This window comes from Podarcis filfolensis (genome assembly GCF_964270895.1).
Source record: "Podarcis filfolensis genome assembly, chromosome: 14".
In the NCBI taxonomy this organism is placed as follows: domain Eukaryota; kingdom Metazoa; phylum Chordata; class Lepidosauria; order Squamata; family Lacertidae; genus Podarcis; species Podarcis filfolensis.
The window spans coordinates 17,928,850-17,955,395 of record NC_139616.1 but is presented as its reverse complement, the minus strand read 5'-3'; the positions used below and the strand labels follow the sequence as shown (position 1 = coordinate 17,955,395).

General features: G+C 45.9%; 1 protein-coding gene and 1 long non-coding RNA gene across 10 annotated transcripts in view; one reads left to right on the top strand and one right to left on the bottom strand.

Moving 5' to 3' along the window:
- The window catches only part of LOC310749805, an 83,001-nt gene that overhangs the window by 12,160 nt on the left and 44,295 nt on the right, over positions 1 to 26,546 (top strand). The gene's annotated exons all lie outside the window — the stretch shown is intronic.
- On the bottom strand, positions 430 to 26,546 carry DET1 (DET1 partner of COP1 E3 ubiquitin ligase). 9 transcript variants are annotated; one of them, XM_083586633.1, is made up of 5 exons: positions 26,300 to 26,536; positions 21,441 to 22,615; positions 16,100 to 16,290; positions 8,868 to 9,059; positions 430 to 3,652 (listed from the first exon to the last, which is right to left on the bottom strand). In XM_083586633.1, exons 2-5 carry the CDS (start codon positions 22,521 to 22,523, stop codon positions 3,463 to 3,465), a joined length of 1,656 nt encoding a protein of 551 aa, XP_083442759.1. In that variant the 5' UTR covers positions 22,524 to 22,615; positions 26,300 to 26,536; the 3' UTR covers positions 430 to 3,462. The 9 variants fall into 9 exon arrangements, with proteins under 9 accessions (XP_083442759.1, XP_083442757.1, XP_083442758.1 ...); XM_083586631.1 differs by lacking the exon at positions 26,300 to 26,536 and adding an exon at positions 23,956 to 24,697; XM_083586632.1 differs by lacking the exon at positions 26,300 to 26,536 and adding an exon at positions 24,587 to 24,687.

Below are 26,546 nucleotides of genomic sequence, written 5' to 3'. Positions count from 1 at the left end.
AACGAAATCAGAGTTCAAATGGTCTTAAGGCATGATGAGTTGATGCTATGAAGATTTACGAGGGATCTTTGGTCAGTCATTCTCTCCAGCCTAACCTAAGCTTTTCTTATGAAAATAGATGCTGACCCTGCTTAGATGCAATCAGGACAGAGATGTGACTAAAGAAACTGGGGTGTCCCTGTTATCTTTAGCTTCACCCTTAGACTTCATGTGTCTGGATGCTATGGAAAAACACCTCTGCAAAAGTTTCTGGAACAGGCATAGGTAAATTCGGCCCTCTAGATGTTTTGAGACTACAATTCCCATCATCCCTGACCACTGGTCCTGTTAGCTAGGGATGGTGGGAGTTGTAGTCCCAAAATCTGGGACTATGTCTGTTCTGGAACCTCTGCAAAATGTATGTAAAAGCAAAGAGAAGACAAAGCCATATTAAAAAATAGAATTCCAGTTTATTTTGCTTTTAACGTCGCACAGGTAACAAATTCACACCCTATCCCTGGTGGAAACAAAAATATCAGGTGTAAATATTATCCGTTTGGGTTTCCTAAAGACATCAAAGGGGAGGAAGAACATACATGGTTGCAGATAATACAGTGATAGGCCCTGCCCTGCTGCACTGTAATGCCCACCTCCCTGTAGCACACACTACCAATACTTCATAGCTGTGAACACAGGATCATAGAGTTGGAAGGCACCACAAGGGTCATCTAGTCCAACCCTCTGCAATGCAGGAATCTTTTGCTCAATGTGGGGTTCAAACCCACGACCTTGCGATCGAGAGTCTCATGCTCTACCAACTGAGCTATGCCAGGTTTTATTTGCAGCACTTTTCAGTAAGATAAATCTATCAATGGTTGCTAGCCAAAATGGTTATGTTCTACCTCCACCACTGGAGGCAGTATGCTTCTGAATACTGCCAAGTGCTGTTGTGCTCAGGTCCTGCTCGTGGGCTTCTGAAAACAGGGATGCTAGACACATTCATTCTTTGTCTCCGGAAACTAAGGCCCAAGGATGTCGATTGCAAGTCACTTTGTTCCACAGAAGCAAAGAGAATCTTCTAAAGCTAAACAGCTTTCGGGGTGAACAGTGTGAGATTGAATGAACAGTGAACAAGGCAGGTGACCCTGCTCAAAAGGACCTTCCAGGACCAAGACAGCAGAAAGTTACCTATTGCAAATAAGGGTCGTAGCTCAGTGGCAGAGCATCAACTTTGCATGCAGAAGGTCCCAGGTTCAATTGAAAGCATATCTAGGTCAGCCTGGGAGAGAACCCTGACTGACACCAAGCAGAACCACTGCCTGTCACTGTAGACAATGACAGTGGCTAGGTGGACCAATGGTTTGACTTGGTACAAGGCAGGCTCCTAGGTCAGAGTTAAGATGTTGCTCTCATTTAGTTCTTATGGGAATTCACCCAGACCTCCCAAGGTCCACCCAGACCTACTCACAGCAGTGGGAAAGTGCAATGAGAGAGTGAGATGCACAGTGCTTTCCCCTCCATTGGGAATGCCCCCCCCCAAAGATACTCCGTTAAAGGCTTTGATTCCTGATGAGAACTGGCAAGATACAACCAAGGCTGATCCTCAGACATCTGGACCGAGACCTAAATTACGGAGCTGTGAATTTTGGGTGGATGTCCAAAAATGTGCCGATCATTCAATGTGGCTGGAGGGAAGATGGCTCTTTGTCTTGACCAATGGATCAGGCTGGGCCATGTCTGTACTGTGGTCTCCAGTGACCAGCGCAAGTTAACAAGGCCATCCCTTTGTGCCTGTGGCAGTCACAGACGGCCACTATGCAGCTGAAACAACATGGAAGGCCTACCTTTTGCGTTTCCAGTTATTTGCAAAATTAAATCCCACCTCAGCACCACAAGGCATGTCCCTCTCCTTTAATGTTTTATTTCCAAAAAGATTATATACTATTTAATTGTGGGGGGGAATACCACAAACTGGCTTGCAAAGAGAATACTCCTTGTTTACTCCCTTTGGGTGGGCAGATTTAGGCAGCATTATGGCAAAGGGAGAACAGAACGTGGGTAGCAGGAAGATAAAAAGCAAACTTCTCTCTCTTTTTCTTTCTGAAAAACAAATAAATTCTTGACTAGAGTAGAAAGACCCTAGAGATGTGAAGACTGAGGAAAAACAAGGGGGAGAATAGAAATATTGGAGTGGGATGGGAAGAAGGGGAAGAGGGATTTTTCCTCCCTTGAGAACTTATTTTTTCACACAGAAGAAATGGACATTTTGAGGAACCCTGAAAAGCAGCTCCATTGAAATGTGTTCCTTTTTAAAAAAATAATAATGAAATGCTTTTTAAGGCAAGGTTTTAAATATTTATGTGTAAGCCAATCTACAGCAGGGATGGGAAATTTGTGGGCCTTCAGACTCTCAGCACCCCTAGCTGGCACTGGCAATGGTCAGGGTTGATGGGAGTTGTAGTCCAAACCTAACATATACTGTAGTGATAAATGACAACACTCAAATCCAGAAGCATTTCTGCACCTAGAGGGTGCTGCTATCTTCATGAGAGGACCATACACTTTATTTTGTTTACTTTACTACAAAATTTGTGGTTCTTATTTTCAACTTTTATTTTCCCCCCCTACTTCTCAGGTGGCAAAAAAGTAAGATACATGTGCATAAAGTACAGCAGTTTGCATCTCTCTCTAGAATTGGGTATATCTGCAACTTTGCTTGCACAAAACTAAGGCATTTTTATACTTTTGAGTCTGCAATCCTATGCTTTGTTTACCTGGGAGTTAGCATCACTAAGAGTGGGACATATACTTCTGAGTAAATATGCATAGGGCTGTCCTATCAATTTCATAAATACGCCACATGATATAGCTTTGTGCGCCAAGTTATGAATTATGCATTTTATGTTGTTAAAGCAGTAAAAATACATTTGGGTTTCATAAGAAAATAAATATTGCATATATTTCAAATGTCCTCAAAAATTACGCCACCCTCTCCCTGAAAAAAACACACACATTACATTTTTCCAGAGCTTTAACATTTCCATAAATTTTACACCTCTACTCTGAAGCGATGAACTCTGATCCCACTGTTACAAGACTGCAGTGTGGGAAGAGGGAGAGAAGGAAAGACTAAAATCTTTGGTGTTAAAAGGAAATGGTTCCTCTGTTGTATTTTGCTCACGTAGCAATGCCAATCTTTTTAAAAAACAAAACAATGCGAGGCATTATTGGAGCAGAAGTAATTGACAATATAATCTGTTTGCTTATTGAGAATGGCAGAAGGGCTGAAAGTCTGAGAAACATGAGGAAAACTACGATGACTTCATCTGTACTCAGGCAACACATCAAAAAACACTGTTAGATGAGATGCACATCACTCCTCTAAAGCTGTTTGGTTTCCTAGAGCATGAATGTTCAGCTTTGGTGTGCCTCTGACAAAATGCGTACACTCAGTGCCCATGGCGACCATAAGGGGAAAGCGTGCTACGTGCAGCTGTGTCTCATATGGAAGTTTACAACGTATTCTGCATTAGTCCGCTGCACCGAAATAGCAAAGGGCTCGAAAGGGTGGAAGGTGAATGCAACCAGGCGTCGGACGGTGTGATTGATGGGCCGGCCCAGGAGTCCCGCTTGGATTTCAAACTTTAGAAGCCCAGAATCTCGGGCATAGAACCTGCAAGGGAGACAGACAGACAGACAGACAGACAGACAGACAGACAGACAGACAATGATGCTCATGGGCCAGTCTTAACTACATGAAACTGAGTAAGAGGAAATCTACTGTGACTGAGCAGGCAAAGAAAGATGCCATGTTGTTTTGACTAGTGATAAAAAGAAAAAGCGGGCAGTACGACAGAATTGCGAGAAAGTTCTCATAAATGCAGTTCGGCAGAAGTCAAGGCCAGCTTTTCAGAAAATGAACTGTAAGGGGCCTAAAGCACATTATGGGTTAGCTAGTGAACAGCCCATAAAATGGTGGAAACCTATGATGAATGAGACCATAAAGACGGGCTGCAGCAGGGCGAGCGCAGATTGATGCTCCCCTCCAGACAGCTAGCAGTTCTGTATCCTTTTGCTCCTTGGTCTGCAGAGCATAACAGTCTTTGCTGCTTGGTTGCCAGGCATTCAAACATGTTTGAAATGAGAGCAGTATTAAGAGGCCCATCTTGCCAACCTGATGCCCACGGGAAACGTACAAGCAGAACCTTGAAACGACTCAATAAGAACTGAGCAAACTCAGTAGACACAGAATGCTGTCTGATTTGGGGTTGTGAGGGTGAGAGGCAGGATGGGACAGAAAACCAGAGCGAGTGGGTGGAGGAAATCAGCAGAGTAATCTAGAAAAAGGCATGGCACTCTACACTGAAACAGGCTGCGGAAGGTCCCACTTATTATTATGCCAGAAGATGTGGCGATAACTACAATGGGAAAGTCTCATAAGGCAGTCCATTCCATACCTTGTAGGAATTAGGTCTTCAGTATGGTGGCACCTAACCTCTGGAACTGCCTCCTGCTACAAAGCAGGCAGGCACCCATCTCAGTTGCCTTTTTGGCCCCTAGTGGAGACCTTCCTTTCTCAACAAATCTTCAAAGTGGATGTCTTTATCCCAGGCTGTATCTGCATTGGATTTGTCCCACCCCGCCCTGCCCCACAGGCCATGTATGGAATTGTTTTAATTGTTGCTGTTTTTTTACTGTGAAACCGCTTCGAGGCACATTACGGGAAGCAATTCATAAAAGAAACCAAAGAAAGGAAGAGCTGGGTTTCTGCGGCAGACGCTGCGGTTTATTCCTCGGCAGATGAAATCAGTGCAGAAAGTGCTCCCCAAAGGTAGAAAGTTTGAAAATTGCAGCTGCACAATATAAGCAAAAGGCACAGGCCAACCTTGTCCTGGGGGAGTTGCAGCTGCAACTGCAACGAGTTGCTTCTCTCCCTGCTTTCAGCTCAACATGTCTCCCTCCTATAGAAGTGGACGCCATGTGCTTCCCCCAGCAGGATGTTGGCTCCTGGGCCAACCACTTCAGCTACTGAATGGGACCAAGGATGCTCTTTCAATAGGTAGACACCCCTCCAGGTTTGGATAAGGCAGCCAGCTGAATTCCTCACATTCTCTCTGCATTGCCATTGTTCGTTCTCTCTGTGTCTCCTCTTGAAAGCCCCAGCTAGCCTGACAATTAAAGGAAACAGACTGGGTGGAAGAGCAACAATCTTGATAGCTGGCTTTCTAAAGGGTTTCCTCCTCCACAGGAGCAGCCTTCTGAACTGGGGGTGGCGGGGAGAGAGAGGGGGGGGGAGGGAGAAGAGAAAAGGAAGTGGAGCTAGTGTTGTTTCCACCCCCCTCCCATGTAAAGCATGGGTCTGCTGCCTGCTCCTCTCATTCCAATTCAGGGCAATTTACCATACTCAAGAAGAACGCCCTGTAATCTCCAAGATGGGCTCCGTATTTTTAAATCTATTTTTGAAGAGTGCTCTGCAATCAGAGGCCATTTCCACAGACTCACATGCGGTGGTTAAATTAGATGCTGAAATGCAAGATGCGTGTCAATAAGAACAGTAATATTGAGCATCTCCCCCACCCCACCCCCAAGCCAATTGTTATGAAAATGGAAAGTTGTTTTGCTTCTTAAAAGAAATTCTCCCAAGTAGGTTGCCTATTAAACTTTCCTTTACGTCTCCCAAAGCTTTCTAACGGCGACAGTGGCTGAAGACGGGGAAGCCACACCATTGCTTGTGCCCCTATTCCCTCCGTGCCCCCCCCAAGCCTCATCCTTGAGCTAGGGAACTCCTGAAAAACACTTCAAGTGGGGCAGTCTGGGAGGGGCCAGAATCTCTCCAGTCATCCCACCACCTGGCACAGGTGTTAAAAGAAGCAAAAAGTGGTCGTTCTGCCAGCTGCAGCCTGGTATAAGAGAAACACTGTGTGGTCGTGGGAGGGCAGGGGGAGAAACCAAAGGCGCAGTGGACACGTGGCATGGAGCAATCCCACAATGCAGAAGTGCAAGAACAGCAGCAATTCTCTTTGTGGAGGAAAAAGTGGGGGGGAGGCAGGTAGGAGGAGAGTGTGTGATGGGAGAGGGTACAAAGCTGCCAGCCTGTTAATTTGATTAACTGGCCCCTGTGAAGGGGCCGAGATGGCACAGCTGAAGGCAAAAGGTTGACATTGGCACAATGGGGATGTTGTCATCCCAGCCCACCAGCATCAAGAGCGTGCAAAAGAAAAACGAGTAGATTCAGGCAAGCTGAAAGTGGCCAGGGATAAGGTTCTTTCTCCCTCTCTCATAACTAGATCTCTGCGATATCCAAGAAAATGAATGCTGGCATATGCAGGTCAGGTGAAAGAAAGTGGGTTTTTTTTTCCACATACAGCATAGTTAAAACTAAGGAATTTGTTCCCACAAGAACAAATGATGGCCATCAACTTGGATGGCCTTAAAAGAAGATTGGACAAATCCATGGAGGACAAGGCTATCAATGTCCGCTAGCCACGATGGCTTTGTACTCCCTCTGCTGTGGGAGGCAGAATGTCCCTGAGCTGTGGGGAATCATAAATGGGGAAAGTGCTGTGATGCTCAGGTCCTGCTTGTGGTCTTCCCATGGGCTTCTGGTTGGCCACTGTGAGAACTGGGTGCTGAACGGGACTGGGCTTTGGCCCAATTCAGCAGGGCTCTTCTTATGTCAGTTTCTCACCCACTCAAGAGCACAACAGTAGCTCCCCTGAAGACCCCCCTGAAGTCTGCTGTTGCCTTTGGGTCCTACTTTTCTGGCTCCCAGGACGCATTTGGTTGGCCTCCGGGGGGAAACAGTATGCCTGGTGAGATAACCTTTGGTGTGATGCAGCTGGGCTCTTCCTATGTCCTGCGTCTGGAATTTCCGTCGCCTGTTTGAAGCTCCATTAGAATGCACATCTTTGATTCTCAAGTTAAAGCTGAAAGGGTGGAACTCATCCTCTTTGCAAACATGTTTCATTTGGGATCGTCCCTCCAAAGAAGAATGCCTTGAGAAGTATTATACATCCCCTTCAGTTTGGGCCAGTCACTCTTCCTGCCGGTATAACTCCCTGAGGACCAGAAGGTCCCAGGTTTAATCTCTGTAGTCGAAATGTTTCTTTATCAGCACCTCTGAGATCTAGGGAGAGCTGAAGCCAGTAAGAACAGGCAGTACTGGACTAGGTGAGAATAAAGCAACTCCATAGCTCAGGAGTAGCAGACAGGCTTCTCAAGTTCGATCGCCAGCATCTCCAGGTTACAAAGGTAGGAAAGACCTCTGCGAGAGATGTCTGGAGAGCCATTCTCAGTCTGTGTAGACTATTCTGGGCTAGCTGGATCTGTCATGTGTTCACAGGTGTTAATTTAAGGGAAATCCACAAGCAAATCCTCCTAATTTAGAGGCATCAGCCAAGTCAGCTGATTTTGGGGTACCGTGAAAGGGCAGCAATACCAACCTATTATGTAGCAATTGATCATTACTACTGAGAGCACCCCATCTGTAAATTCTGTCTCAGGCACCAAACTAGCTTGGTTAGGCAAGTCTCTCAAAGACTGAGGGTGCATTTTTCTGTCCCCTCTCTGCCCCTCCAACTGAAGGTTCTTCTGTGTGGTCAGCACTCAAGAGCTCCAAAATGCTACATATTGCCTCTAGCCCTATACAACACCAGCTAACAAACTACGTGAAAATGGCTAACTGCTTTGTTTACAGAAGCTCATTAGTGAGAATATCTGCATTTTGTCGGGAGAAAAAATACATTGCCACCTACAGCCCAGTGGAGCCTTCCTATAGCATCAAGGACAGCAGCAGAAAAACAAGCTGAAAAGTAAGATGGGATGACTCATATACATTAGGTGCTCTTATGACTGGGAGGCACACTGAACAGGGTTAGATGGTTCAAACACTCCCCCAAAACTGCAGAGAGAGCAAAGGAGGCACTACCATATCGTGGGCAGGAAGGAAATCAATTTGATAAAAATTCCCAAAGAATTCATTGGATGGCTTTCAAACCACTATCCACCTCTCCAGATCATAGAGTGTGGTTGGGGGGCAGGGGAGAGAGACTCCTGTATGCAGGTCACATCTGGCCAAAATTTCATATTGCCCTCTGGGGGGCCCAGTTGTCCAGGGGAGCAGAAAGGGCTTTGATGTCCTCTGCAAGGCATTTGAGTGGGAAATGTCTCAGTAGACTTGTGTTCCCAACAAATATGCAAAAAGTAGCTTATGCATTTTGCAACTGCATGCATGAAGTTTTGGGGATGCAACTGCATTTTTTAAATCTGAAAATTTAAGGAGCTACAAGGCAGAGCTTGCAGTTCAGCTGCGCGTTGACCTTATTTACATACTTCTGCTGAGATGACTGAGTGGTGGTTGCTGATTTTCCTTTTGCAGAGGGTGCTGGAAAACTCGCTTTCTTTTCGAGCATTATAAAAAATAAAATCTATGAAGAAAAATGGAAGGTGAAATGAGTGGCTTTTCTAAGGATGCCTCTGTTTCCATGGGAAGTAGCTTTGCGGCTATGTTTGTGCATAATTCTGTTTGCTAAGGGAGTGTTTGTATGTGGATTTGACCCTGCTCACTTTGGGAATGTGGCCCAGGGCAACTTTCCACCATGGTAACGTAGCCCCCAAAAACATTACCCCACCCACCCACCCAAGAGAGTCTGGGAAAGAGCAGGGAATCAATGCTGACATGGATGAGTAACATGGTTCTTAGAAGTCTCTCTTTAAGACACCTAACAGCATCCCAACAAGCAATATCCGAATGTAAGAACAGTGAAAGCTAGATTAGACTAAGGCTCATGTAAACCAGCAGCCAGCCTTCCCCTTCACAATGCGCTAGATATATGAAGGTCTTGTGTACTAGATCTAAACATGGACCATCACGGGGGCACGCCACATACCTGATAGGGTGGTCCCCACACGTCTTGGGGCGCTCCATGACAGACACCCACTTGTCGTCGTAACTGAAGAGGGAGAGGTCGAGGTAGGGGCTGCCACTGTAGGACTGAGCGCTGATGGGAAGCTGCCCCAGCAGCCGCCGCACGGCTTCCGTGTGCCCACCGTACTTTGCATTCACAATGGTGTCCTTGAATCTGAAGGCAACAGGCAGGTTGGCGGTATAGAGATGAAAGGCACGAAACAAAAATCACCACCACCCACAACGCTAAGTCTTAGCCTTGGAAAAAGCAGAGATAGAAAGATACAAAAGGAAGGGAGGGATCCATGTTTCAATGGAGCACATCCCTGCCTCATCAAGCTAAAAATATCTGAGGAAGCAGCAATGGGAAGAAACTCTGCCCAAGGCATTAGAAAGTTGCTGCCAGTTGCTGTACAGAGCACTGTCGCATCCAAATCATACATTTAAAGAAATATGATGCCCCTTTGACAGCCCTGGCTTCCCCCAAAGAATCCTGGGGACTGCAGTTTCTTCAGAGTGCTTATAGCAGGGGTTGGCAAGGTTTATCTTGCCTGGGCCGGATCAGTCCCGCAGAGATCCCTCTGTGCGCCAGATCGCACGCGCACGATTTTCAGCATCTGCATGTGTGCAGACGCAATTTTTGGCATCTGCGTCCGTGCAGACGCAATTTTTGGTGCTGCAGAAGCAAGTTCCTGCGCCGTGCTGGTTTAGCACAGCACGTGAGCAGGCAGCTCGGTTCAGAGGCGGCTTGGGGCCGGTCAAACGACCTCCACGGGCCACTTCTGGCCTATGGCCCTTAGGTTGCTGACCCCTGGCTTAGAGTTTATAGAAGACCCCTTGCTGAGCCACAATTCCCAGCACTTCTACTGCAATTTCAATGATTTCTTTTTTGGCGTGTGTGTGTGTGTGTGTGTGTGTGTGTGTGTGTGTGAAAAGCTAGCAGTTTCATATGCCAACCAGTTACAGTGGTACCTTGGTTGTTGAACTGACTCCATTCTGGGAGTCCGTTCGACTCCCGAAATGGTTCAAAAACCAAGGCATGGCTTCCAATTGGCTGCAGAAGCGTCTTGCACTCAAGTGGAAGATGCGCCAGACGTTTGGCTTCCAAAAAACGCTTGCAAACCGGAACACTTACTTCCAGGTTTGCGGCGTTTGGGAGCCAATGTGTTAGGCAACTAAGCCGTTTGAGAACAAAGGTACAACTGTATAGCAGGCGTTGGGGACCCTGTGATCCTCTAGATGCTATTAGACTCCCAAGTCCCAGTCAGCAAAGCCAATGGTCAGGGATGATGGAAGATGTAATCCAACATCTGGCGAGCCAAGGATTCCCCACTCCAGAGTTACACAGTATTTTTTTGCTGACAAACCATCTGCATTTTAAGCAGCAATTGCTTGGTGCAACTGTGTTCAAAGTGTGCTCATTCCCTGGAAGCACATTATGGGGTCCTCTGTGAGAAGATGAGCGATGGAGGAGAAGCTTCCCTGAAAGACAGTGAGCCTATCCTTATGGATCGTTCCCCTGCAACAGGTAGCCACAGGTGTACTACTCTGGCCAAGTTCTAAGGTGCAGACTCATTTTACACAAGGCAACAATAAGACTCAACATGTTCAGGCAGAACACCAAACAAACTGAGTGGGAGTCCTAGAGCACTGTCCAAAATCCTCTGCAACAGACCTGAGGTCCATGTCAAAGCAGATGTCTCCAGGGAGGGACCCCAGCAGATAAAATCAATGTGGAAGGAGGTGTCCTGATACTACCGCATGAGTCAATCAATTAAAGGCACTTGCATTCAATTTAGGTGCCTTTTTTATTTTGCTTCTTCACAACAAGATAAAAGCACATAAAAAAAGCAGCACAGCCACTGCACATTGTTGAAAGGAGAAGCAACCTTTAATATATTATTTTGCAGATTCCATTAAAGTAACACATGCAACCCAAAGCAGTTTTTAAAGAAATCCTAAGAGCTAGCAAAAATGGGGCCCTGCACCTATGATGGTAGCATACAAGAGTCAGAGGATTACTCTGCAGTCTTGCTGAAGGCAGAGTCAAGTTTGGATACTTGAGGAAGGTTCACTCCCCTTCTGACTGGCCATCATTATTGCACCCCCTTAAAAGTTTGATCCTGCCTCTAGAAGAAGAGTTAACCCTTGCTAGTATGCTCCACTCTGATGAGCATGAGGTCAAAGACCTGTCATCAACCCACAGCTTTACTGATCAACACTGACTCCCACCAATTAAACAACTAAAGCTTTAGTTGATTAATCTAACAGTCAAAGCTTTCAGCCTTGCAATAATTAAAAGCCTTTATAACAAACTGGCTGCCTTATTCCCCTTAAACAGCACTTGTAGTTTGCTTTCTGGAGGTAGCCTTGAATTTAACGGATACAGATTGGCTCCTTCCTAGGTTCAAGAGCCCCTAAGCTACATAATACGGCAGAAACTAGAAATGTGGGAGGAAAGAGATGGATTAGGAACCCATCAAATTAATACAGGTTTTCTCTAAGAGCTACAGATGGCTCCTCCAAGGTCGAAGGATGATGGGGAAATCCATCCTCAGATGTTGTTTAGATTATGTAAAGGTGAGGGACAGGCAGGTGGAGGCAAAGAAGACCTTGTTCTTGTTGAGCTGCCTAGAAAATGCTTTCCAGTACACAGTCTAAAGTAGTTTTCTTGCCTTGGAGATAGAACAGAGTGTTATGCTCTCGTCACTGGACTCAAGTGTACAATTCACAAATAATCATTATTTGCCTTGTTGTGCCGTATGCATGGACTTTGCTGGCTCTCATGCCACCCACCCTTCTTATATAGACTCCCAGCTAGAACATCTCTCTTCCAGAATTCCTTTGGTATACCCCGTTCTTCCTCAAGCCAGACAAAGGGCCATAATAATGCAGTGGTTAGAGCAGAGGCTAGCAGAAAGTAGATCTGCTAGTCCTCTGGGCGATCTGCAGGACAGTAGGAGTTTCTCACTCCCAATAGTTGAACAATAGTGTGTGTGTTTGTGTATGGCATGGCTGGCCGTTTGCTAATTGCTTCTGTCTCAGCCTCAGTGTTCCTCACTTGTAAAATAGGAGTCTTAATTGGTTCCCTTTGATCTCATCTTTGTGTAGTTCTCCTGTCTGATTTTATTCTAATCCACCCCACCCCCCCTCAAATCTACAGAGTTGCTATAAAATAACAAAACAGGTCAACACCAGTCATGTTAAGCAATTATCATAAAGCAATTCTAAGCATAAAACGAACCTTTTAAAAGTAATTCATATACAATGTAAAAGGCAGCAGGTGAAACATATAATCAGCAACAGGCCACAACTCATCCAAAAGCGTGAATAAAAAGATTAATCTTAAACTGGCACTAAAGCCAGGTAGAGTTGGCACCAGATGCATCTTTGTGGGCAGGGCATTCCAGAGGCAGGGATGCACCACAGAGAAGCCCATTTCCCACATCACCACAGCTTCCACTTCACCTGGCAGTGCAACTACAAGAGGGCCTGCCATGCTGACCTTTAAGCCTGGGCAGGTTGGTACAGAAAAAGGTATTTGTGGCCCAAGTCATTCAGGGGGTCCAGAATCAATGTTAACACTGTGAACTGGGATCAGAAACACACAGGCAACCTGTTCAGGCTCTTTGGAACTAGTACTATGTGGTCCCAATGGGCTTTGCCACTCAGCCAGCCACATTCTGGATGAGCTGCAGTTTCCAGACAGTCTTCAAGAACAGCCCCAAGTAGTGTGTGTTACAGTTATCCAGTCAGGTGGCTACTGCAACATGAAAGTGTTGTTGTGCTACAATTAATAAGTAATTAGTAAGTAATTTTCAGTTGCATATGCATGTTATCCCAATATTTGCCTCCTGGGATACAGGAGGTAATCAGCTCCACCCTAGGCCACCATTTTCCCATGGCTCCACTCCCGTTGTACACACTATGGTTCTGGTTGAGAGACCTCAGTCTAGTAAAAAGCAACAATGAACAAACCCTTGCCTCTGCCATGAACTTACAAGCCCCAGCCTCACTTTCCGCAATATGAGGACAAAACTACTGGCTTACCCTATAAGGCTGTTTAAGGATGACTGATAATATATGTAAAGCACTTGGAACATGTTAAAGCACTACATTGAGGGTAAGTTGGATGTGGTCAAAAATGAGATGGCAAGAATAAATATTGACATCCTGGGAATCAGTGAACTGAAATGGACGGGAATGGGCGAATTCAGTTCGGATGACTATCATATCTACTACTGCGGGCAAGAAAACCGTAAAAGAAATGGAGTGGCCCTCATAGTCAACAAAAGAGTGGCGAAAGCTGTACTGGGATGCAATCTCAAAAATGATAGAATGATCTCGATACGAATCCAAGGCAGACCTTTTAACATCACAGTAATCCAAGTTTATGCACCAACTACTGGTGCTGAAGAAACTGAAATTGACCAATTCTATGAAGACTTACAAGACCTTATAGAAGTGACACCAAAGAAGGATGTTCTTCTCATTATAGGGGATTGGAATGCTAAAGTAGGGAATAAAGAGATAAAAGGAACAACTGGCAAGTTTGGCCTTGGAGATCAAAACGAAGCAGGGCAAAGGCTAATAGAGTTCTGTCAAGAGAACAAGCTGGTCATCACAAACACGCTTTTCCAACAACACAAGAGACGACTCTACACATGGACATCACCAGATGGGCAACATCGAAATCAGATTGATTATATTCTCTGCAGCCAAAGATGGAGAAGCTCTATACAGGCAGCAAAAACAAGACCTGGAGCTGACTGTGGCTCAGATCATCAGCTTCTTATAGCAAAATTCAAGCTTAAACTGAAGAAAGTAGGAAAAACCACTGGGCCGGTAAGATACAATCTAAACCAAATCCCTTATGAATACACAGTGGAAGTGAGGAACAGGTTTAAGGATTTAGATTTGCTGGACAGAGTGCCTGAAGAACTATGGGTGGAGGCTCGCAACATTATACAGGAGGCAGCAACTAAAACCATCCCAATGAAAAAGAAATACAAGAAAGCAAAGTGGCTGTCCAACGAGGCCTTACAAATAGCAGGGGTGAGAAGGCAAGCAAAATGCGAGGGAGATAGTAAAGATACAGGAAATTGAATGCAGATTTCCAAAGAATAGCAAGGAGAGACAAGAAGGCATTCTTAAACGAGCAATGCAAAGAAATAGAGGAAAACAACAGAATGGGAAGAACCAGAGATCTGTTCAAGAAAATTGGAGATATGAAAGGAACATTTCATACAAAGATTACCATAATAAAGGACAAAAGTGGTAAGGACCTATCAGAAGCAGAAGACATCAAGAAGAGGTGGCAAGAATACACAGATGAATTATACCAGAAAGATATGGATGTCTCGTACACCCCAGGTAGTGTGATTGCTGACCTTGAGCTAGACTGGAGAGTGAAGTCAAATGGGCCTTAGAAAGCACTGCAAATAACAAGGCCAGTGGAAGTGATGGTATTCCAGCTGAACTATTTAAAATTTTAAAAGATGATGCTGTTAAGGTGCTACACTCAATATGCCAGCAAGTTTGGAAAACTCAGCAGTGGCCAGAGGATTGGAGAAGATCAGTCTACATCCCAATCCCAAAGAAGGGCAGTGCCAAAGAATGCTCCAACTACCGCACAATTGCACTCATTTCACACGCTAGCAAGGTTATGCTTAAAATTCTACAAGGAAGGCTCAAGCAGTATGTGGACCGAGAACTCCCAGAAGTGCAAGCTGGATTTCGAAGGGGCAGAGGAACCAGAGACCAAATTGCAAACATGCGCTGGATTATGGAGAAAGCTAGAGAGTTCCAGAAAGACATCTACTTCTGCTTCATTGACTATGCAAAAACCTTTGACTGTGTCGACCACAGCAAACTATGGCAAGTTCTTAAAGAAATGGGAGTGCCTGATCACCTCATCTGTCTCCTGAGAAATCTCTATGTGGGACAAGAAGCTACAGTTAGAACTGGATATGGAACAACTGATTGGTTCAAAATTGGGAAAGGAGTACGACAAGGCTGTATAATGTCTCCCTGCTTATTTAACTTATATGCAGAATTCATCATGCGAAAGGCTGGGCTGGATGAATCCGAAGCCGGAATTAAGATTGCCGGAAGAAATATCAACAACCTCAGATATGCAGATGACACAACCTTGATGGCAGAAAGTGAGGAGGAATTAAAGAACCTTTTATTGAGGGTGAAAGAGGAGAGCGCAAAATATGGTCTGAAGCTCAACATCAAAAAAAAAGAAGATCATGGTCACTGGTCCTATCACCTCCTGGCAAATAGAAGGGGAAGAAATGGAGGCAGTAAGAGATTTTACTTTCTTGGGCTCCATGATCACTGCAGATGGTGACAGCAGTCACAAAATTAAAAGACGCCTGCTTCTTGGGAGAAAAGCAATGACAAACCTAGACAGCATCTTAAAAAGTAGAGACATCACCTTGCCAACAAAGGTCCGTATAGTTAAAGCTATGGTTTTCCCAGTAGTGATGTATGGAAGTGAGAGCTGGACCATAAAGAAGGCTGATTGCCGAAGAATTGATGCTTTTGAATTATGGTGCTGGAGGAGACTCTTGAGAGTCCCATGGACTGCAAGAAGATCAAACCTATCCATTCTGAAGGAAATCAGCCCTGAGTGCTCACTGGAAGGACAGATCGTGAAGCTGAGGCTCCAATACTTTGGCCACCTCATGAGAAGAGAAGACGCCCTGGAAAAGACCCTGATGTTGGGAAAGATGGAGGGCACAAGGAGAAGGGGACGACAGAGGACGAGATGGTTGGATGGTGTTCTTGAAGCTACCAGCATGAGTTTGATCAAACTGCGGGAGGCAGTGGAGGACAGAAGTGCCTGGCGTGCTCTGGTCCATGGGGTCACGAAGAGTCGGACACGACTAAACGACTAAACAACACAATGTGCTGACAGACTACAACTCCCATTATCCCTGACCACTGGCCACATTAGTTGGGGTAATGGGAGCTGAAGTCCAGCACCATCTGGGGGGCACCATGTTGGTTATCCCAGCACTACATAAATGCTTACTGTCATCATCATCATCATCATCATCATTCCTATTATACCCATGTACACCAATGGCACTATAGCAATAAATTTAGTTGAGCCAGAGAGCTTGATATGAAGCCAGTTTTTAGCCTCTCCAGCTTCACTGGCTTTGCAAACTGACTGGGCAACCATGCACGGTCCAAAGGGCTCACCGGCGTTGGATTTGCCTGGCGAAATTGTTGCTTGAGGCCGAGCAGGGGAACTGGACCGCCTCGCTGTGCAGTGTGGCATTCCGGAAAAGGTCGCAGAAGTTCTCGAAGAGTTCCAGCAGCTCGTCCGACGTGTTCTCAAATACAGCAATCACCTCGGTGGTCACCATGTTGTACACAACAAAAAACGAAGGCTGAGCAGGAGGAAGCAGAATTGACGTCAGCCAGCTGAGCCCAGGTGGAAGACACAAAGGCCATGTTAAGTGAGCAACTTGCACCACCAAGCCATTAAACCAACCAAGATACGACGCTGTTTTGTGGCTGGATGGGAGGATTCTGCATTTCACCTGCCAACTTCATTGTAACTTCCAGCCATCGCAATGGGCGACAGATTAACTATGCTATTAACTACTGTCAAATTATTAACAAAGCAATGTGAAATTCCTCCAATTCTTGTTTTGTTTATTTCAAACTGGACACATCAATGTTTCTGTTTCCTTTCTCTGCCAAACATGAAATGTTTTTTCAGAGTGGCAGATTTAATTTTAGCTCCTGCTGCGAAGTGATTTTTAAGCCAGGTGGTGGCTGGCAATGAATTATTTTCCCCTGTATATGCAGAAAGGTGAGAGTTGGTAGGCTTTATTTGGGGAGGGGCTGGGGGGGGACACACTTATTTTCTTTTCCTGTCTTAATATTTCCAACATGCCGAGAGGAACCTTTTAAAGCGCATTGTGCTCCACTGTTGCCTGTAAATGGTGTACCCTTCAGGGTCCCCCGCTGCTGGGGAAATGAAAGACTGAGCGCTATTAACTATTTCTTTTGAATTACTTGCGTTCTTATCCAAGAATGTCCAAAAGCTGCATTTTGGTTTTGCAATCAGTCACCTAGGTACTTGTGAAGAAATCTTTCCCTAGGTAACATGCTATGGACAAAAGATCAGGTCTATGTTTATTTCTGCATGTCTACAGACCGATTACTCAAGTCTGCACTGAGTTTGGCATCTCCAGAATCCTTGCATCCCCTTTTCTTTTTATAAAGGAAAAGTTTCAAGTCCATGAAAAGTCATGAAGAGGGGAAGGAATGCAGCTTGTTGTTATAGCCACCATACCAGGGTCAATTGCCTGCTACTGGCAGTCTAAGCCCTACCCTCCACATTCTCTCTTGCTGTTTCTCTGCTACTCCAATCACTGTCAAAGATGGGGGGGGGGGTTTGCAGGGAGGTGGAGAGTGAAATCCTGAAAGCACCATCTAGCTTTCCTGGACCTGCATATTCAACCTTTAATGGAACCAGTGACATCTCAGATATAATACAACAGATCAGGTATGGGGAACCTTTGACCTTCTAGATGTTGCTGAACTGAAACACTGATAAGTCTCTGGCCATGCCTGATATGGCGGATGGGAGTTGTACTTCAAGAATACCTGAAGGCTCAAAGGTTCCCCACCCTTACAATAGGTGCTTGCAACTTTTGGAGGACCAAATTTCACTTAGCACTCTTTATCATAATAAATGTGAAAGACCACTAATGGATCCCACACAACAACTAAGACCAACACTTCACACTGATTACTCAACAAATGTATCTGGAAGTGCCCAAGAACCCTATTGATTTCCCCTTGGGAAAACTCAAATCTTGCAGGGAAGTGCTAGGTCCAACCCAGTGTCTTACAGCTTATTGACCTCAAAAAGGCAGGATTCTGGAGAGTGCAGAAGAAGCCCTAATAAATACCTCTCCCTTCTTTCCTGGAAAACCACAACTTTTTCAGATAGCTTATTCCATTGATTCTAAAGGCCCTTACATCCCGACATTGAGCCTACCCATAAGTTGCTTCTTGTCCTGTGTATAACAGAGCTCACATTCTCCAATAGCCTTTCCAACATATATGTTAACTTTAATCAGCATGCGCTTCCATTAGCAATTTTAATCTGGTATCCACATTACATATCACATTACATTACATATATCCAGACCCTTTTAAGTCCTTTCCACCCACCCACCACCCACAGCTTGCATACTAGACTTTGTCTCATTCTTGCAATATTCCTATGAATCCCTACACAAAGCCAGTCCCTGCAACCAGTACTATACACAGCAGCAGAGATATTAATTGATCTCAGTAGAGTTGTAGGTTGAAAAAAGAAAGTGACAACTCCACGCGAAGCACTGTGGCTAAAGAGGCATTTGAACCCATGTCTCAGCCTAACCATGACCACTGCACCGTACCAGCCCTCTCTCTAAGAGAAAAATTTGTAAACCAAGAACTGAGGGCCTTTTGTGACCCACTGCCACACTACTAACTTGCATTCATCTTGCAGGTCTATGCACACTTTACCAGGGAGCAAGCCACATAGCACTTACTTCCAGGTAAAGGTGGACAAAATCAGACTGTATGGTTGTCATTCATGGAAACTCTTACACCAGTCATTTATCTGAAAAGGTCAATCAATGGACTCAACAGTCAAATTTAACGACTGAAGAGCAAGGTGATTGACTGCAAGATAACAACCCAAATTGATCAACCAGCACAAAGATCAACCTTTTCAATCCCCTGACCCATTTTTAAGTCTAACCACAGGCCTACTTTCAATGTCCATGTTTCCCTGTGTCCACTTTTCTTCCTCCTCTCTCACTCGCTGCCCTTCTCCTCTCCCTGTCTCTTAAAAACACTTCAGTAAAAAAAAAGAAAATGGTCTATCTGCTGGGACCCATTGCACAACTGAGTGAGTCACAACCAAACTAATGACTAATGAACCTAAACTCCTAAGCCCTTATAACAGATCGTAAAATGATAGAACCATGGTAATCAATGAAGCAACTGTTAAAGGTAGCACTTTAAAACAATTTTAGCAGGAGTTTAGACCCACCAGAGATTAAAGAGAGAACAGTGCTGGTGCTAAGCCAGCCTCCCTGGAAAATGAATTGCACAAGTGGGGAGCCACAAGGCCCTGAGAAAGCCCAGCCACGGCTCAGCCTACCAGATGTTAGGTTGACAAGAAGACAGTGTTCCTCAATCTTAGGTCCCCAGATGTTGCTAGCTTCCAAATCAAATCATGCCCAGCCAGCTTAACCAATGGTCAGGGATGGTGGGGACCCCAAGATATATATATATATATATATATATATATATATTAAAAGTCTTAAGTCTCAGTGGCAAACAACCACATAGTGCAATTCTGTTCTGTGTTTTTTTTCTTACATTTATACCCCACCTTCCATCCATCGTGGGACCCAAGGCAGCATACATGTGGCTCCCAGGTGCTCATGCACCCACCACTGAACAAACCCAGACCTGAATAGCTTCTGCAAGGTGGCAGCCCCATGTGCCCTCAGATCATGCCCTATATTAGAACATTAATGCTGCCATTTGACTTGCAGCTAATAAGAGTTTCTTAGCTCCACTGACATCTTTCCACTTTGCAACCTACTGCAGTTCTGTTTCATGTTGTATCCCTCATCGCTCATTGTGCATGGGTGAGGGTATGAAGAAAGTATCAGTGCTGAGCAGGTTGATGTGGGGGAACAGACCCCATTCCCTGACACCTGGGTCCCAGGGGGTCGTGTAGGGCTTGAAACACAAGCTCCAGCACTTTGATTTGTGCTTGGAAATGCAAAAAGGACCCTCATGCAACTATTCCAACAGGCAGCAAAGACTGGAGTAGCCAGGAAGGACTGTAATTCAGTGGCATAGTATGTGCTTTGCATACAGAAGGTCCAAGGTTCATTCCCCAGCCTCACCAGGTAGAACTGGTAGAGACTCCTGCTAGAAACCAGCCTCTGCCAGTCAGTGTAGATAATACTGAGTTAGATGGGCCAATGGTCAGACTTGGCCTAAGTAGCTTTGTATGTTTCTGTGAAGCACTGTTTCAACCCATTCTTGGCTTGCCTGGGAAGGGAAAAAAGAGCTCCAGATGAATCAAAGTAACAGGCCATCAATCTTGCCTAATGGAAGGAAAGGCATGACTCACAATTGGCTGGGGTGATTTAAAGTAATAATAATAAAGGAGCAAGGGGGGGTGGGAATCAAAATTTTAACCTTTCTACACCAATCAACATCACAAACAGGAAAGAAAAGAAATAAACTAAAAACAGCCCAACCCAGCAGCATGAACATGCATGCCTCCTTTCTTCAGCTGTTTCGCACTCTGTTTAATAGTACAGGGCTCTTGCTCCATTTTGGAAAGGAAGCTGCTGCAGATTTCATAAGAGACAATTGTGAAAGAGTCATCATCAGAATGCTACAACATAGGCTCCCCAGCTGAGTGGTTGCAATGAGAAGCCACATTTTTATAGGTAGCCTTTTTGGCTAAAAAGCAGGGTACAAATGTTTTCACTAAATAATATATACGATTGCAGGTTTTTCCCCTTTTCAGAGACTAGTGAAATTTACATTTGAGGACACTATTTCCTTTAGTTCCAGCAGCCAAACAGTATCACTTGGTCCATATAGGATTCAAGTTTATATGTTTCTAGAACCTTTGTTCAATGAGCGTTCAGGAACACAATGGTAACTATAAATACACAAACACACAACACGGCCATTGAAGCAAAGTGAAGAGATGCAATAGGAACAGGGCTCCAGGAATATGAATTATATTGAGTGCAGGTTAAATGACAACTTTAATATAAATTCTTGTAACTGAAGGAAGGAGAAATGTCATTTTTATTTCAAATATCCTGGACTGGTTCTAAGGGTTAGGAACCTGACTAGGAACTTGACTATATAAAATACAGCGGCTGGAGGGATAAGCAACATGGGAGGGCTATTGCCTTTGTCCCTGGATGCTTCCCAGAAGCATCTTGCCAGCTACTATTGGAAAGAGGATGGTGGAATAGAATGACCCTCAACCTGATCCAGGAGCTCTCTCCTTGTTAGGTAAAGGTAAAGGGACCCCTGACCATTAGGTCCAGTCATGGCCGACTCTGGGGTTGCGGCGCTCATCTCGCTTTATTGGCTGAGGGAGCAGGCGTACAGCTTCCGGGTCATGTGGCCAGCATGACTAAGCCTCTTCTGGCGAACCAGAGCAGTGCACGGAAATGCCATTTACCTTCCCGCTGGAGAGGTACCTATTTATCTACTTGCACTTTGACGTGCTTTCGAACTGCTAGGTTGGCAGCAGCAGGGACTGAGCAACGGGAGCTCACCCCGTCGTGGGGATCTGAACCGCCGACCTTCTGATTGGCAAGTCCTAGGCTCTGTGGTTTAACCCACAGCGCCACCCGCGTCTCTCTCCTTGTTACTCACACACAAAAACTCAAAACAGCCTGGTCGACAGGATTTCTAAGAACAATATCAGAGTTTCAATATCCTGCCAGAATAGCTCCCACAAAGGCAAGCTCCATACCTGTGAAGGGTCTGTCACCCGTAACGTGACCACATCTTCACTTGTGTATTTGATGAAGAGATGGTTCTCATCCAAGAGCTGCATCTTCCACATGCGAAGCTGCCTCAGCTGGTCAAAATACTGGAAGAACCTCCTTTTAGCTATAGCACTCCCATCCTGCTCTGCCCTTCGCCACAAGTAGACCAGCAGCCTGTGCTTCAGAGAATTTATGAATGGTTCTTTGTATGGGTTCGCCATGCCTGTCTGAGAATCCCGCTGAACCTCTGGATAGACAGCAGAGAGTGTGAGGAGGTCATCTTCATAGCAAAAGCGGCCTATGGTTCGTACATCAATAAAGGTGCCCTCAGGTGTTACCTGAAATACATGGATGGTTTGCTGCTGTACAGACAGAATGGCCAGGATATTTTTATATAAGTAGAGCCCTTGGTTGTGGGACAATATGACTTTATCACATTTGAACGTCCTGGTATCGCAAAGCCTGCCTGTGTGAAGGTCTATGATGTGCAAAGAGTAATCTTCCAAAGGTGACCTGGGGTTAGGTGTCACTGATTCACTGTTGCGGTAAACCTCAAAAAAGGGAGGGTGGGGCTCCTCAGGCAAATAGGCAGCAGAGCCAACAATGACATAGCGACAATCATCTGTGAACAAGCTACATTCACGGTTCAAGTGCTCGCCATTAGAGGCCACGTTGGTAATGTGAAGGAGGACAAAGAAACGTTCAAAGAGTCGCCCACGGATGTTGATGGACCGCTGGTCATTGCCGTTAGCCAAGATCTCCCCATCGTAGCCCTGGAGGAGGTCCTCTGCTGCCTGGCACCCTTGATACTCATAGATCTCCAGTGAAGTCTGATCTGAGGAGAAGGCAATGAAGTACCTTCCATCAGGGGAGAACTTCCGTAAGAAGCAGGGTGGTTTTTCAACATTGACCACAGTAAAATTGGGGAAGACATTTTGGTGGAAGATGCGCACCTGGTGCCAGTGGGTGCCAGTCTTGCCAGAGGTGATCCTTCGACGTTCTAGACGGTAGATGACGTTCTGGTTCTGGATCCGACGAGGCCTGATAGTTGGGGCCTCATGATCCATAATATCTTCAAGTGGAAAAAGTCCCAGGGTGGCTAGAATCTGACAGAGTCGAAAGGCATATCATACTGTCCAAGAAAAGAAGGGTGTGGTTGCTGTAAGAATCAAATTGTAGAGAGATCAAAGGAAATAGAAGTCAGTGTTAGATTCACACACAGTATCTCTTTAAGAATAAATATATCATGGTTCATATAACAACAACAAATACTATAGGTAAATCTAGTATGTCAAATGGGGTAAGGTAGGACTCTGGCCCATGAAAGCTTATGCAACAATACCTCTGTTAGCTTAAAAGTGGCACAACTCTCTGTCCCATGGATAGAAAACCTATGGCTCTTGAGATATTGCTGGACTCCAACTCTCATCAGTTCCAGCAAGCACAGCCAATGGTCTGGGATAATGGGATTTGTAGCCACATCTCAAAGTTCCCCATCAGTGTTCTGCCCAGTTCTTTGTATTGAGTGCCAAAGGAATGTCTGCCTACCCACTGGCCAGCAGCTGTTTACATGTATTCAATATACAAAGCCTGAAGGGGGTACCTGGGCTTTAACAAAACACATATGAGAACTGAGCACTGCCTTATTCTTTGTGGGAAAGCCAGAATTATAATAATACATTTGTTACAAACATTTAAAATTTTGCAAGAAGGAATTGGTGACTAAGAAAACTTCTTCCCACTTCAATATTTCTATGCACTCTTGCAGTAAAGTAACAGATGATCTGGCCCAACAGAACAGCTAGGCAGCTATATCTGTTAAAACAGTGTCTCAGGAAATATGAGCTGAAATGAAACATGAAGATTCTCTGGAGTGACATGAATGTATCATGAAAATGAATGCCTGCTATTATACAACAAAAAGTACTCTAGAAACAACAACAGCACAGAAGCAAATTACAATCATTCTAACGTATTATACTAGAAGCAAGCTTTAACAAAAAATATATTCATGGTGCCATACAAGAGATGCTGAGGTTAGAGATGACAGCAAAACTGCAGAAGCATGGATTTCCAATGCTTTTCAGAGTTCAGGGCTCCCTCTTTTACAACTTTATCTTCGCATTGACCACTAGAGAAAGGATTAGGCTGAGTCTAGTGAGTGGCCCAAGGTCACCCAGCCAGATTCAGGGTTCAATGGGGATTTAAATCCTGGTCACCTGGTCCAAGTCCAAATACTCTTATCTAGTGTTCCCCAAAGATCTGATATAAAAGTGTGCCTTGGTAGAACTAAACGTGTGTGTGTGTGTAGCATTTATGAAAATAGCCATAGCACCGTGGCAGTGCACATACTTTGAATTCAAAGAGCCCCAGACTCAAACACTCACATCTGAAGATAGGTTTGGAAAGATCTGTCTGCAACCTTGGCGAACTAATGGTTTGACTCAGTATAAGGCACCTTCCTAGGTAATCAGCCACCTGCAATGACGCTCAACCCACCTTGGTTTCTACAAAAAGTCACTGTTCCAGGCCAGCCAAAGGATTGGAAGGAGGAAAGGAAGGCAAAACCTAGCACAGCAACTCCTGCAGAGATGCAACAGGCAGCCTCCTCTAAGGATGGGCGGTTCTGCGCATCTCTATATTGTGAAGCAGACATGGGCAAGCAGCAGATGCTGGTTCGAAGGAAACACGGGCTGAGGACAGCCAAGCCTGCACAGAGACAGTGGGCATCCTCCTCCTCCACGGATAGCTGTGTGACTTTGGGGAACTTTCAACCATCAGATTTATTTATGAATTGTTTTAAAAGGCGGCGGGGGGGCACCCTCGACACGAAACACTGGCTAAATTGCTCAAAGATGCGTCTTTCAAGGCGATTTCTAGGCGCTGCTTCCTGGGTAGCCACTGAACTTTTCAACTTCCTTGCTATTGTGGGCAGGTGCGGACCCGAGGCCACGGCGAGGGGCGAGGGGAGCAGCGCGAAGTCTCCCCTCCCAGCCAACCCTTCCCGCCCCCAAACTCGGGCTTCCGCGGGTGCGACGGAAGGGTAGAGCAGGGAGAGGTCCCGCCTCGCCGCTTCCCACCCAGGCCTCCCCTGACGGGGGAAGAACAGCAGCCCGCCTCCACAACTCACTCCGCGGAGGCCGCCGCCATGTTTCCGCCGAAGAAAGAGGAGGAGGAGAGGGTGAGTGACGTCAGGCACTACCAACGAGTCCCCATAGCCTACCGCACCGCGAGCGGAAGGAGCGTAGCCGCGGTAAAGCGGAGACTTACCCAGGAACCACCGAGCGACAAGCGTCAGAGGACAGAGTGTCGACCGCCCTGGTTTAGTTCTCGTGCTGCTTTTCTCGTGTTTCCGCAGCGGCCCCTGGCGGACGGAGGTCGCGAGGGTGGCGCCTCGTTACCCCGCTGCCTCCGCCTCCTCCCGCTTGGCTGCCATGGCAACCGCATCCTCGCCTAAGACGGCGCCATGGCAACCAGCTTCCTAGGAGGGAGGGCTCCTCGCGGCAAACGTGGAGCATCCCTCTCTCCTCCCCATGGCGACTTAGTAACGCCTGCTCCGCCATACCCTGGCAGGGGGCATGAGCACCACCATGTTCTCCACTGACGTGGCCACCATCAGAGCTGGGGCTGCGTACGGTACCCGCCCCATAAAGGAGCCTTTGGGGGGCCATTTCTGCCCCACCTCCCAGTGCAGCATGGGGAGGAGGAAGCCTGATGCCAATCCCCCCCCCGAGGTTGCCATGCCAACTGCTCTCACCAGTTGGGTGCCTTGCCACAGCCTAGTAGGGTGCCATGGCAACCTTGGGTACCATGGCAACGTCTCTCCCCACAACCAACCACAAAGCACACACATCTCCACAAACAGGTCATGAGGGCAACAATGACTCTACCGCACCCCAAAAAAGGCACTGGGACACCCCAGACGCACAGTGGGACTACTACTAAACCGGTGGGAGTCTCCAGGCACTGTGGCAACTTGTTTCCCCGGAAAAGCTTCAGCATGCATGTCAGAAAAATTTCTGATGTCCAAACGTCATCCCTGTGGGAACAGTACAAAAACTGATTTTGTCCCTCAGGATGAAAAAATACATACTTACATATCTTCTGAGAGGCCCCTGGCTTTGAAGCTTGAGAGAATACACAGACTATTCCATTTTCCACTGAGGAAACTCCTAAACAAATACTGCAAGCTCTTTGCACTGCAAAAAAAAATTGGGGCTTGTTCTAAGGCAAGAGTGGGCAACTTCAGGCCCAGGGCCAAATATTCGGGGCTTGAATATCTGGCCCTCTCCCTAGCCACACCTTTCACTGGTCCTGCTTTGTATGCTCCTCAGGTGTTTTTTCTGCTGGCTGGACTATGTCCTTGAACTCAGCTAATGCTTCTTACTTGCCTAGATGGAAGGAGAAAGGGGAGTGTAGAAACTGACTTACTGTAAAATGCCCACACATTGCTTTGGTTACTTTTGCCTCTGGCCACACCTGCCACTGGTATGTGCCCCCATCCAGAAGGCTGCACTGCAGGAACTGTAGCCCTCAAACTGAAACAGGTTCCCCATCCCTCTTCTAAGATGTGCACACTGCCTTCACATGGGGCATTGACCTGACCTCTTGGGCCCCATTATTGTTCCACCTGTTTGTACCCTGGGGCGTATCCAACACTGTGTATCACAGGGAAATTGTAAGCTGAGGATGGTAAGCTGCGTTTTCACTTCCCTGTCATGACCAATGTTATCTTGAGAAGTCCTTGTTTAGTTTTCTGGGAACTTCAGGGTTCCTGGAAGGGGAAAACAGTTTGAAAACCATGTTGACCCTTGCTTCTGGATAGATCTCAGTTTTTACTAACCATTTGAGTTGTTGGGCAGTTGTCCCTTTTGTCGTCGCTGCGGCTTTGTGATGGGAAACATAGCTTCAGTTCTATCAGCTGAACGTCTTCCAGTTCTTAAAAGAATGAAATAGCCTTGGCCATGGCCAAATTTTAGACCTTAACAAACAGCACCCATGCCGAAGGCGTATAGTAATTGGCAATGTAAGCAATACATTATATCCGTGATAGAGAGCCTGTGGTCCACCAGATGGTGACACAGAGAGGA